We start from the raw sequence: 12,527 nt of genomic DNA on the forward strand, positions 1-12,527 counted from the left end.
AGCTGTGCAGATCAGGATGGAAACTCTCCCAGGGTTGGCTCGGGAGCAGGATGCCCGCTCCGGGAGCAGGGTGCCCGCTCGGCCGGCTGGTGGAGCCCGCTGCAGAAGCAGCCGGGCCCGCTCTGCCGGGCAGCGGGCCGGCACTACCCGGGGCTGCCGAACCGCGGGGGACCCCTCGCCCTGCCCGCAAAGCACGGATTTGAACCCGCATTCCCCTGCTGCCCGCCCCGCGGGGACGGGCTGTACGGGACACTGGGGCTCCGCGCGGGGACACCGCGGTCCCGGGCTGCGGAGCTGCTGGGCCAGTGCCCACCGGCGGAGCGGGGGCTTCGCTCCCCAGGGCCGCCGGCGAGCGGCTGCTCGCAGGGTCCGGGGAAAGAAGCGCTCCAGCGGGGAAAACGGCTGCCGGAGGCGGTGTCCCGGGGAGGGACGGGCCGTTCCCCGGCGGGGTCCCGGCACTGCCCGGCGATCCCCACGGAGACGGGGACGGAGTCGCAACCGGGTCCGGGCGCGGGTGCCGATCCGGGTCCACCCCCGCTCGGCCGCGGCGCGGAGGGGCCGCGCTCCGCCCCCGCCTCCGCCCCGCGCAACTTCCCCGCGCCGCGGCCCCCCGCCCCCGCCCCGCGGGTGCGCGCACAGACGCGCGCGCGCCCAGCCCCGCCGCGCCGAGCCGAGCCGAGCCCCGGTGAACCGCACCGCGCCGAGCCGCACCGAGACGCGCATGGGGCGCGCAGCTTCCGCGGGCGCGCAGCTGCCCCGCCGGCGCTGAGGGGCCGGAGCACCGGAGTACCGACCCCCGTCCTCGCCGCCGCCGCCGGGCATGCCCGCCCCGCCGGCCGCCGCCTGCCCCGCCGCTGAGCGCCGCCGCGGGCGCGGGGCGGCGCGCCCGGATGGAGCGCTGAGGCGCTGAGCCCCGCCGGGCCGGGCCGGGCCGGGCCGAGACGTGACGATGTGGATGCGACGGCTCCCGGGAAGCAGGTAGGGCCGGGGAGCGGTGGCCCCGCAGGGCAGCGCCGGGCGCATCCCGCTGCCGGGCGCACTCGCGGAGCGGCGGAGTTAAATCACGAACTTGAAGTGGGGAGCGAGGAGAGGGCTGGGAAGCGGAGCCGGGTGCGGGATGGGGAGCTGTGTGTGGAGCGGAGCGGGGAGCGCGCGGTGCAGCCGGCGGCTGCCGGCGCCCGGGGAGGCGGCCGGTTCGCGCTCCGCGCGGTGCTGGGCTCCCCCCGCCCGGCTTCCCCCGCCCCGTTCGCCCGCTCTGCCCAGGAGATGGATCCGCGGTCAGCGTCCCCTCGCCGGCTGCTCACTCCCCGCTGGCCGCCCCGGCGGGGGCCGCTCGGAGGAAGGGGCTGGGGGGGTGGCCGGGGCGCGGGCAGATGGATGGATAGACGGATGGATGGATGGCTGAATGGATGGACGGATGGATGGATGGATGGATGGATGGATGGATGTGTTCGGGAGATTAATCGAGAATTGCAAAGCAGAGGAGACAGAGGCAAAGTGTTACGTAACACATTTTCATTACCGCTGCGAAGTCATCTGAGCCGAAATCTTGTTATTTCCATGGTGCTGTGGCTGGAGAGCCCTGGCCCCGGCCCCTGCCTGCTTGCGGCCCTGGAGTCCCAGCAGTACCTGGGTTTTGGTGGTTTGAGCCCATCTCAGTGGAATCGAGTGAAAGCAGCAGCGGGTTAAACAAGTGAGACCCTAAGGAAAAGTGAAATTCACGATCTGTTTCGCTCTCCCCAACCCGGTTTTTTATTTGGAAAGTCCTGGGTTTGAGCGGCTGTGTTGGGCAAGGGTCAAACCACAAACGTCCCTCCACCGAGCGGGACGGTGGTTCCGGCACATCACCTGCTGCTGGGGACAGGGGTCCCAACGCGAGGAGTCCCGAGCGGCCACCCCACTCCCGCAGCTCGCACCGGGCCCTGTGGCTGCTCCCCGGGGAGCACGACTGGGTGGGCAGGGGAGCTGCGGGGTGAGCGGACGGGTGGATGGAGCCCCCACCGCCAGCCCTACCCCACGCAGCACCTCGGGGAGCTCAGCAGCCCGCGCCGCCCCCCGCGCCCCTGCGCTCTGGCAGAACATGGCTGCAGCTTGGGGGCACAGAGGGAGGCGGGCCGGGCCCCCCGAATCCACAGAGGGCGGATGGGAAAAGCCTTTTTCCGCCACCCTCGGGAATCACCAGAGGCTTTGTCCCTCTGCCCGGGCTGTGGATGGAGTCCTGGAGGGTTAAACCTGAAGTGAGGTTTTCCTCTGTGCCGAACAGCTGGGGGAGGCCCTTGGCCTCTCTGTCACACTCCCGTGCCGCGCCGCGGATTCCAGAGGCACGTGGCGAGCCGGCTTCCAATGCCCCCCGTCTTGTCCCGTGCCTCTGGCTGCTGCACCCCGACAGCCCGGGCACACGAGCACCTTCGCGCTGCCGCCGGAGATGTCTGTCCATCCGTCAGCCGAGGATGCGCTGCTGCGCGTGGGAAGGACAGAGTCTGTGGTGATGTAGTGACCTTAGGAATTCCTCCCGGCGAAAGCACCCGAGGCTTTTCTCAGGGTGCCACGCGTTTGGATTTATCGCGTGTCAGGTGAAAAGCCCCGTGGAGCTGGAGGGCCATTTCCCAAGGCTGGCGCGGCAGAAGGCTGTAATCCTGGGAGCAGAGGACGCCCTCTGCTTTGTTATTTTTGAGGAGAGTTTAGCAATGGAAACAGGAGCACTCTGCTTGCTTCCCTCCTCGATTCATTCGCCTTGCGAATTTTTATGCTGTGCATCCTGGATCCCCAGCACCAGGCTGTCCTTTCCGCCACCTCATCAGCTTCCAGTGCCTCTGTGTTTTATTTTTAATAGGAGATAACTTTACTGCTAACCTTGCCTGCTGCTCTCCCTTCTCTCTAACTCTAATTGCTTCTGGCTTTATTTCTGACATTTCCCATGTCATTTCTCCTCATTTTCTCGAAGACTACTAGAAAAATAGCTCCAGGAGAAGCAGTGGAGCTTTGCAGCGCCCGTTTCACCCCGCGCAACCGCTGCCTGGAGCGGCTGCCTGCGGCGGGGAGATGGTACCGTGCTGCTCCTTTCAAGTCGGATCCCTTTCGCCCGGGGCGGTGGCAGTGCCTGACCTCGCGGTGAGCCGTGCTCCTCCGCCGGGGAGGGCAGGACCTGTGTGACTGCATTGCTCAGAATTATTGGGTGCCTGTAAAGGGGAGCTGCAGCTCCCCGGTTCGGAGCGGGACTGAGCGAGCAGTGCTGCCCTGAAAGCCCCAGCGAGGTGCTAGGGATGCTCCAGCCCCGCTCTGCTCTTGGCAGGTGTGGGTGCTGCGGGGCAAAGTCTGTTCTTTGGGGAGGTGGCAGTGGCTCTGTCACTCCCTGAGTGTGCACAGACATACGTGTGCGTGCACATGCCTGCGTCAGTGCCTGCGCCTGCCTGTGAGGGCACGGCAGCTTTCTGCAGCGTGCCAGCCTTCCAGCGCTGCCGAGGACTTCCCCTCTTATAGCTCTGAATATAATGTTTTAAACAATATGCCACGGTTTTCACAGCGCTGAGCTCTGGAGTGATTTGCAGTAGGAGTAAAAGCACCGTTTGCAATTTCTCGGCTATTGTATAAAACAACTCATTAAAAGCATACATTCCTGCGCATTGGCTCCGTGGAAACTTTATGGGCCTTGTAGTTACTGCCAAAGCAAACATTTTCCATGAATTTCACTCATCAGGTTCACACTGTCAAATGTAGATTCAGCCGCTCGTCAAAGATGCAAGCCTTGCAGTCTGGGAAGTAATGAGAGCAGTAAGCAGTGGGAGTTAATGGCCTCCACTGAGGAGTCCTTACTCATCCCGCATCCACACAGGGGCTGAGCTGGCTGCTCCCGGGTGGATTGATTGCCACAGAAATTCATCTGGTGTCACCGACTATGATACTTAACAGCCACAATAATGGTTGAATAAACTGCACTTTTATGCAGCGGTTTGTACCTCCGCGCTGGCAGCAATTTCCCAGATGAGGCGAGGGGAGCGGCGTGGGGCTTTGGCAGAGCGTGAATAATTGTTGTAATAACACCAGAGCCACCGCCTTGTCTTTGTGGTGTCTCCAGTGGGGTGGCGGGTGGGAGCTGTCGTGGTGTTGCCGCTTGCCCAGGATGCTCAGGGGCTGCCCTGTGTGGCAGCGGCTGTGCCAGCCTTCGGCAGGGGGACATGGGACGAGTGAGCTGCTGGCCCAGCTGCTCCCGGCACCGGAGCACCACGGCTTGGCTCTGCCTTACGTAATGGTCATCTGCTGGAAAGGAGTTGCTAATGTTCCTTCAGAGCCCAGGCTGTAACAGGGAATGGCAGCCAGGCAGTGGCCAGCTCTCCGACCTTGTTCCCACCTTCCCTCATCCAATCTGATCCTCAAGCTCTCTCAGCATGCCTTATTTAGTTCAGTATCTGTAGGTATGTATGGATGCAGGGCAGTGGTGAGCACTGCCAGCAGCTCCCAAGGGCAGCTCCATAGGGTGTGAATAATCCATGGGACTTCCAACAGGTCTGAGGTTCATTATGAAAATGTATGCATGCCTAAGGATTTAAATATAACTAATGGGAGAAGGACTGGGAGGAAAGAATACCAAAGTTACTGGAAATATGCTGAGCAGGAGGAGCAGGAGCTGCTCTGCTCTGGGTTGTGGTGCCTGTTGTTCTCCTTGAGGGCTGGTGGTGACCAAGTGGGCAACAGCAGTTCAAGCCCAACAGAGTTTGGGTTTGATGGCAACACTCTTCTAGCAGGATAGTTCCTGGAGGCTGAGTGTGTTGGGTGGGATCAGTGGCTGGTGTGGCCTTGTTGGTGCTTTCATCCCCTCTTTTGAAACAAAGGGGTTTTCCTTCTGTTCTTCCTTCCAACTTTCCTCGCTTCCATCTTCTTTCCCTCCCACGCTGGGCGGTACCACTGGGAGGGAGTTCCTGGCCAAGCCCAGCATCCCAGCATCTACCACAGATTATGAGGGGATGTTCCCAAACCTGCTGCTTGGCCCTTCCTTGCCTTAGCTCACGGTTTTCATCAGAGTGTTTTTCACTAAAAGAATGTTAAACTCTGGACCTGAAGTGACTCCTTAAAAATGGAATTTGAGTTGATATGAATATTTCCCGTGGCTCTTCTTACTGGGACTTGCACCTACAGACTTTGATAGCTTATATAATTTCCTGTGATGGAGATGTACTTCATCTAATTTCACTTGGAAATGCATTGATTAAATCAGAACTGCTGAGAGATTTAAACTGAGTCTCAGTGGCTTGAACTTAACCGTAGGAGGTTTACCTGCCTTCATCCTTCAACATTAATTTGGTTTTATGAGGATTCCTCGTGAAATGAGGTTTTGTCTGCTGCTAAATCTCTTCTGCTTTCTGAGTTTATCAGTTGCTTTCTCTGGCCTCGGCGGCTCTGCAAGACGAAGCTGTGCTGAAGCCTCCATTCAGTGCAGCACTGAGCTCCTTCACTGGAGATGTGATGGGGACCAGTGGGTATTTTGTCTCCATCAGCCCCAGTGCTCCTCACACTCTGCCCAAGCTGGAGGCAAAACGCCCACACGGTGGTGTGTTCATACTGTGCGGTGGGGTGCTCATCCCTGGGGCCAGGGCTGCTGGGTGTGATGCTCTGGGAGCAGGGTGGAGACCTGCCCCAAGTGCAGCTGTGTGGGAGTGTCCTCCCATCAGTGCTGAGAGATTTGGCATTTATGGTCCCAAACAACCATGACAAAAGGAGGAGAAACCCAGCTTGGCTGGAGGTGGATGAGCAACTCCATGGAGATGAGCAGCAGTGAAGTCAGCGGGCACTGGGTGCCCGGGGCAGGAGGCCAAAGCACCCACTGGGACTCGCCTGAGGACTTATAAAAATAAATAAAGCCAGTCATTCACAAAGTGCTCATTTCCAACTCTGATCTGCAAAATGTCTCCTTGTGACTTGGAAATGATGCGTAGGCAGGAGATACGCTTTGACATGCGATGATTTTTGTTGAAGTTTCTCTGAAGGTCTTTCTCGGCAGCTCCTCTTTCCTGGCAGTACTGGAGCATCCCAGGGGCACTGTGTCCCCGCTGCCAATGGCTGCTGTGTCCCCATGAGCCAGAGCCACTGGGAGCAGAAGCTGTTCCCTGGCACAGAACCTCTGTGGGTATGGAAAAGACTCTTCAGCTCCTGCTGCAGAAGCTGGCAGGGAGGAGAAGCAGAGCCTTGGCTGCAGAGCTGCTCAGGACCCTGGCTGAAGCATCCATGGGATGAGGCTTAGCTGTGGCAAGGTGGGAGCAGTGAAGCTTCACTGGCCCAGCTACGATGCCAGTGCTGCCAGCTCCACTGACTTCCAAATAAAGGCTGAGCAGAAGCTGCTTCAAAAACAACAAAACAACACATAGCCTGGGAGCGGCGAGGCGTTTCCTTCAAGAGGCAAGTCTGGATCCTTGAGGTGGAAAAATGGGAACTCACCAGAGGGCACATGCCCTAGCACAGGAGAAGCATGAAGATGGGGATGTGCTGGCAGAGAGGTGACTGTGTGCTGCAGGACACCAGCAGCACAATGCACTCTGTGTGAGGGACTTCACTGTGCAATGCAGGAGAGCAGATTTGTGGCTTTCAGCTGCAGCTTGGTGGGGATTGACACCTCCTGTCCCTAAGGGTATTGGCCATGCCTCTTCTGCAACATCCTAGGATGGTCAGGAGAAACTCCAGCTGTGTTTTATAGCCCTATAGATAGGGAGTGTGGCTGCATAACGCTGGCTTAGGAGCTGTGTAAAGCTGCTGTACTTGGCATGGGAAGGCTGGGGACTCGCTGCTGAGCAGCAGCGTTCAAGGCGCCGGTGAGAGCAAATGCTGCTAATTGATGTTGCCACTTGACTGCACACCATTCAGGTTGAAGATGTGACAAGGTCGGGGGCAGCCCAGGTTGTCCCCCCTGGGAACTGCCTGCCTGACGAGCGCACGCAGCTTCCTCAGGGACGCATTCTGTAATTGCCTGAGTCCCGTGCATGACCCCAGCCCTGCTCCAGAGCCTGCGATAGCATCTCTGCTCCCTTTGCAGGACTCAAGTAATGAAGCATCAGTTAATTGACATGGAAGAGGACATCCACTTAAGGACCCACCGGAACATGGGTGATGAATGCCAGGAGACAAAGCCGTGCATCCCGCCAGGAGCGTGGTTGGCTCAGCCTCTTCCCAGCCAGAGCCAAAGCTTGGCTAAATCTGCAGCGGCAGGGCGTTATGTAGGGAAAGTGTGACCATTCCGGATGCTGGCAAGTGTTATCTTAGAAAGAGCTCCCAAAATGAAGCAACCTTTTTTTTATGAGTATCTGTCATTCATGGGTTTTCTTATAAAGTTTTCGTGGAAAGGGCAAGGATGAGTTATTCATCTTCCTGTTTCTTGTCTTTGTAAGAGGTTCTACTTTAGCATCATCGGACATGACACACTCAGGACTTACTCTGGATTCCTGTCAAAGTGACATACTCTCTGGCAAAATCAATTTTGCTAATTTTGATGGATGGGGATGGATGTGAGGCTGCTGGCACAGGTGCCTTTGAAGGAAGTTGAGATACTGAGGGATGCAGGAGGTCATCCCTTGCTGCCAACCCATTGCAGATAATGCTGCAAAAGTTTAATCTCTGCTGCAAAGGGGATTATTGTTTTTTTTAATGAGATGCAGAGCACAGTGATCCCTGACTCACTGGCAGTTGGGTTCTTAGGGACTATGCCCCCAATGGCACCGTGTTCTTGAGGTCCTGGAGGCAAAACCTCATCGTCTCTTTGATCCATCAGGATTTTGCCATGGCTGCAGTGGGAGAGCCTGTGAGCTGCCTGGATGCTGTATGCGCAGTGAGATGGCCATGGGAGGGAGAACGGCTCTTCTCCATGGAAAAGAAATTGCTTGGTGCTAAAAGGGATTTAAAACTCTCTGTGACAGGATCAAGAGTCTTTGCCCTGGAGTTCATTCCCGCTGCCTTTGCTTTCTATTTTAGCTTGGCTTTTTCATCATCTTTTTGGGCTGTTCTTCCTCCATGCTGTGTGTCACGCTGACCCTTCTCTGGCAGCAGGATGTCCCTGTGGTGGGGCTGGGCAGAGCTGGTGCTGTTTTGGGAGGTGGGGGGGCCGGGAGCTCCCCAGGACCACCGGGCAGAGCCTCAGCTGGGCAATGCAGTGCCCTGCATTGAGCTCCCAGCTCCCAGGCCTTGGCTTTCTCCAGGCTTCCCTACTGACGTTTCACACCTTCAAAGAGAGCTCTGCTGCTCCATTTTTTCCTATTGTATTTCTTGCTCCATAAAAGCCATCTGTCCCTCTTTCTGTGTTCAGAGCTTTCATTCCTCTCATCTTCTCCATTCCTATTAGGGTTTATGGAGCCTTTGAAACTATTGATGCATTCTCTGTTCATTCCTGGGGATGGCTGCTGAGGTTTCCGGGCAGACTGTGCATCTCCAGGCTGCTGGGGACTTCCCAGGAGAAGGACAGGTTTGGATCTCAGTCACTCCAGTGCGAATTGAGAGCAGCTCCATCAGGAGGCCGTGGTGCTGGAGTGAACACCCGAGTTACTTGGATTTCCCTGTGTGGACATCCAGCCTTCGCCATGAGGAAGGGTCAGCTGGGCCCTGTGCTGGTCATCCAGACACTTCCCGAGGGTCAGTGCTTGTCTTTGCTCCTGGGAAAGCGGGGCACTTTGGGAGGTCATCATTAAAAATCCCATTATGAGATATTTTCTCCGTGGGTGTGTTCCATGGTTGGAGGTGTTTCCCATTGATTCGGATACCACTGTGGGCTCTGATGCGCAGCTCCTGCAAAGACACATTGTGTTACAAAGATACCACAGACCTCTTTTAATTGTTTTGTTTTAAAGCTCGTTAAGCTGCTACTTTAGATGTACTGAGCCAACTTATCTTATTTTTTTTTAGATCAAAGTGTTTCCTGCATTCATTGTAATGACACGCTCGAGCACATTCATTTAGAAAATAAGATCAGCGCTGGGTTATTTATCTGGAAAGCGGTGGGGTTAAAAGGCGGCGTAAGCTGTAGCTTTGTGTCATAGTTTTCCTCCCTGTAGGTCCTTCAGAGCCAAAGGCTGGGTGGAATTAGTTGCAATCTCTTGGAATCACTTTGTGGATATGTATTCAGAGGAGCAAAACCCCCCATAAGCCTCCAACTCTGATCTGGGATCTGGCAGGAATATTGCCATCCTGGTGGGGAGAGCCTCACTTCTGCCATCCTATTCCATCTCATGTCATCCAACAGTGCTGGGCAGTGGATCCTGCTTAGACACCCCAATGCAATCCCTTTATCCAAGGGGGATGTCTGATCATCCTGCAGTTGATTGTACAGGAGGCAGACGCGTGGCAAGGGAAGAAAATTCATGAGCAAAGCAGGGAAAGCAGAAATCCTTGTATGGCGGCTGCAGGGAAGTGCACCGTCCTGCCTGCGCCTGTGTCCACAGCAGGGAGCTGCTCAGCCCAGCCTCTGGCCTTATTTATTGTGGGCAGCATTAACTAACACCAGGGATGATCTCTAAGCTCTGGTTTTATCGTGCTCTATGTATGTCGCAGTCCCGTTCCCTCGGCAGACTGATTTTGCTGTGTGTTTGGTACATGGGGGAGTGTTTTCCACTTCTGTGATGGGGATGGGAAAGGCAGCACCATCTCATGTGCCAGGACCTCCTTGGTTGCCGTCAGCACATAAAGCCTGGGCAGTGATTTTGTGGTGCACGTGAGGAGGTGGAATACACGAGGAGGTTTTGGTGGAAGCTAAAACGAGGGGGAAACCCCTGATTTCCTTGGATTTATGGATTGTTTTTAATATCAGCAAGAGCGGAGCCTGAGGCTGTGGTTCTTCAACAAGATTTTGGTGGAAATGGAAATCTGAAACTTCTCAGCAAGTTGTGTCTGAGCTGGAGCTCTTGCTGCTGCCTGGTCTCCAGCGCTGGTGCGGAACTCGAGGGGGGGATGAGTGGGGTAAGTTGGCGACAGGTGCCAGTTTGGGCTGGAAAGCCAGCGCTCACAAACCCCCTTTATCCGGGAGGGACAAAAGCCGAGTGTTATCGCTGCTGGGTTGATGAAACACCCCACTGTCCAGCCCTGCCACGCTAAATGCACGCAGTGTTTGCTGGCTGGGGCAGCCGGGCGGCGGTGGGGGAAGCAACAGCAGTGCTGTGCCCACTGAAGGGGGTGCTCCAGTGGTACCCACATCATGTGTGCTGGGAGGGATGCTCTGACCCACACCAACCCAACCCAACACCACACAAACCAACCCACCCACGGAGATGCTCCAGTGGTACCCAGGCTGTGCCTATTGCAGGAGATGCTGCAGTGGTACCCAGGCTGTGCCCATCACAGGAAATGCTCCAGTGGTACCCAGGCTGTGCCCATCGGGAAGGATGCTCCTCAAGCGGTACCCAGGCTGTGCTGCTCTTCTAGTGGAACTTGCCTTGTGCCCACTGGAAGTGATGGTCTGGGAGCACCCACACTGTGCCTTGCCAGGAGGGATGCACCAGCAGTACCCTGGGATGCAGGATCTGAGCCTGCCACTGTGTTGTCCCCCTCGATGAGCACTCGGGGCAATTCGTCCCCTTGTCCAGGACCTGTCTCACCATGCTGGCAGATGAACCTCCAGCCCTCTGAGTCTTCCCAGGGGAGCCAGACTGGTCTCAGAACTCCTGCTGCCAGAGCAGTAGCAGGTAAATTACCAAGCACTGGTCTTGCAAAGAAATTTGCTGGAGATTTGTCTGTCTGAAGGTGCATGCAGGCTTCTGTGCTTCCCACCCTGGCACCTTCCAAATCCTGTCTGATATAATCCCTGACGACCAGGGAAAACACTCTACAGCAGATGTCCTGCCCTCTCTAAAGCAAGCTGAGCTGGGCTGGTCATAATGGACAGTGTCGGCCAGCTCACTGTGTTAGTTCTCACACTCATCCTCAGGCTGGGTGGAGGCACTGGGCCCTTTGTTCTATCAGGGTCTTTTAAAATATTTGAAAATGGGAACTGAGCTTGAAACTCAGGGTTAAAGGTTGGCTCAACTTTAGCAGCAACCAGGCACATGGACCCAACCAGCTCTTGCCTTCGCAGCAATGCCACGTGCACTTGATCTCTGCCTGCTCCTTTTTTCTCTTCCGCACATTTCTCTGCCAGATCCTGACTCTTCCCATGGTGTGGGTGTGGGATGCACCGGAGAGGTCCTGCGCTGGTGGGCTTCAGCACCATCCCCAGGCGCCTGCGCTGGGGCTTTGCCCTTCCTCTGCCTCTGGCGAAGGACGGGCCTGGAGGGGAGAGCAGCCGGGGCTGCACGCTGCGGAGCCAAAGCTGTGCGCTGACGGCGTTGGCAGGGGCTGCACCTCCCGCATCAGCACATTGGCTGATGGTACCGCTGGGTATTAATTATGCCTTCCGCACTCGCGGCTATTCAAATGGTAAAATTGTTTATTTGCAGCTGGGTGAGCTCAAGGCAGAGGCAGAAGAGCGAGCAGCTCCCCCCCGCCACTGCCGCCCTCCTGCCCCCCTCTCACGACTCCCCAGGCACAGCCAGGGGTGGATCCAGCTGCCTCCACTTTGGCATTTCCATGCTGGGGGGACCCGTGGCTTCCCAGCCCCACCCAACCCCTTTTTGCCCCGTTTTCCCAGGGAAGTGGGTGTTTGCTCTCTGCCTGGCCATGGCAGCGTGGCGGGGAGGATTCAACCTATTTCACCCTCTGCTGATTTCCCTCCATGATAAATCCCATCCCCTTCGCCGCAGGAAGCAGCGTCAGTTTAATTACTTGTGGGGAGAAGGGGGCAGCGGAGGAACTTAGGACTTGTTTTAAATATCACTTTTATTAGCAGGTAATCCTGAAGCTCAGGACTGTAATATAGATAGGTAGTGATGTGGCACATTTAATTTACTTAGGTGCTACTGTGTGTCAGCCTTTGTGCCTTAAGTCCCAGTCCTGGCTTTAAAGAGCTTGGCAGCCATATTTTCACAAATTTATAATTGTCTTGGAAGAAGTCAGGGTTACAGACGGCGCAGCGGGTTGTGTGTTCCTGGTTCCCATTGGGTCTGGGATCAAAGCAACTCCTGGCTCGGGAGAGAGGTCCTCATGATGCCACCAGTGCCAAGGGTGCAGGGTGGGACATGGTGGGAGCCCCAGGGGGGTGATCCACGAGGTCTCCTGCTGATCCCATGGCATAATTTGCCACGTGCCTTTTGGCACTCATCCACATGGGATCATGCACCTTTCCCAGCCCTTGGAAGTGTCCTGGTCCAGCCCAGAGCGCAGGATGGCAGTGCTCCATTTCCATAGTGATGGTTGGTAGTGTGACAACAAAGGACAGTCGCTGCACTGCAGGAATCATCACACAGGACAGCAGGATGGACAGGAGAGCGGCTGCAGCAGTGGCTGCAGTTCCCACCTCAGCGAGGACACACAGTCGCGGGCCAAGTATCTGCCACTGAAGTTTTCCCCTCTTCTTCCTGCTCCAGTATGAAAGTCACCTGCCGGGATGCAGTGGCCTCGTTCTATTCCGTGTGGAGCCAGTGAGTTCCTGCATGTACTCTCATAACCTGCCCTGCTCTGAATGTCTT

The 12,527-nt window shown here is 56.7% G+C and overlaps 1 protein-coding gene across 1 annotated transcript in view; it reads left to right on the plus strand.

Moving 5' to 3' along the window:
• The first annotated feature begins 839 nt into the window (after positions 1 to 839).
• Positions 840 to 12,527, plus strand: part of AJAP1 (adherens junctions associated protein 1) — a 37,624-nt gene continuing 25,936 nt past the window's right edge. Inside the window, exon 1 of the mRNA XM_085080372.1 lies at positions 840 to 978. Coding sequence (XP_084936498.1) covers positions 950 to 978 — 29 coding nt within the window. The 5' untranslated portion in view covers positions 840 to 949. The remainder of the gene's footprint in view (positions 979 to 12,527) is intronic.

Source organism: Lichenostomus cassidix, chromosome 21 (assembly GCF_008360975.1).
Source record: "Lichenostomus cassidix isolate B80296 chromosome 21, HeHo_3.0, whole genome shotgun sequence".
NCBI classification, from domain to species: Eukaryota; Metazoa; Chordata; class Aves; order Passeriformes; family Meliphagidae; genus Lichenostomus; species Lichenostomus cassidix.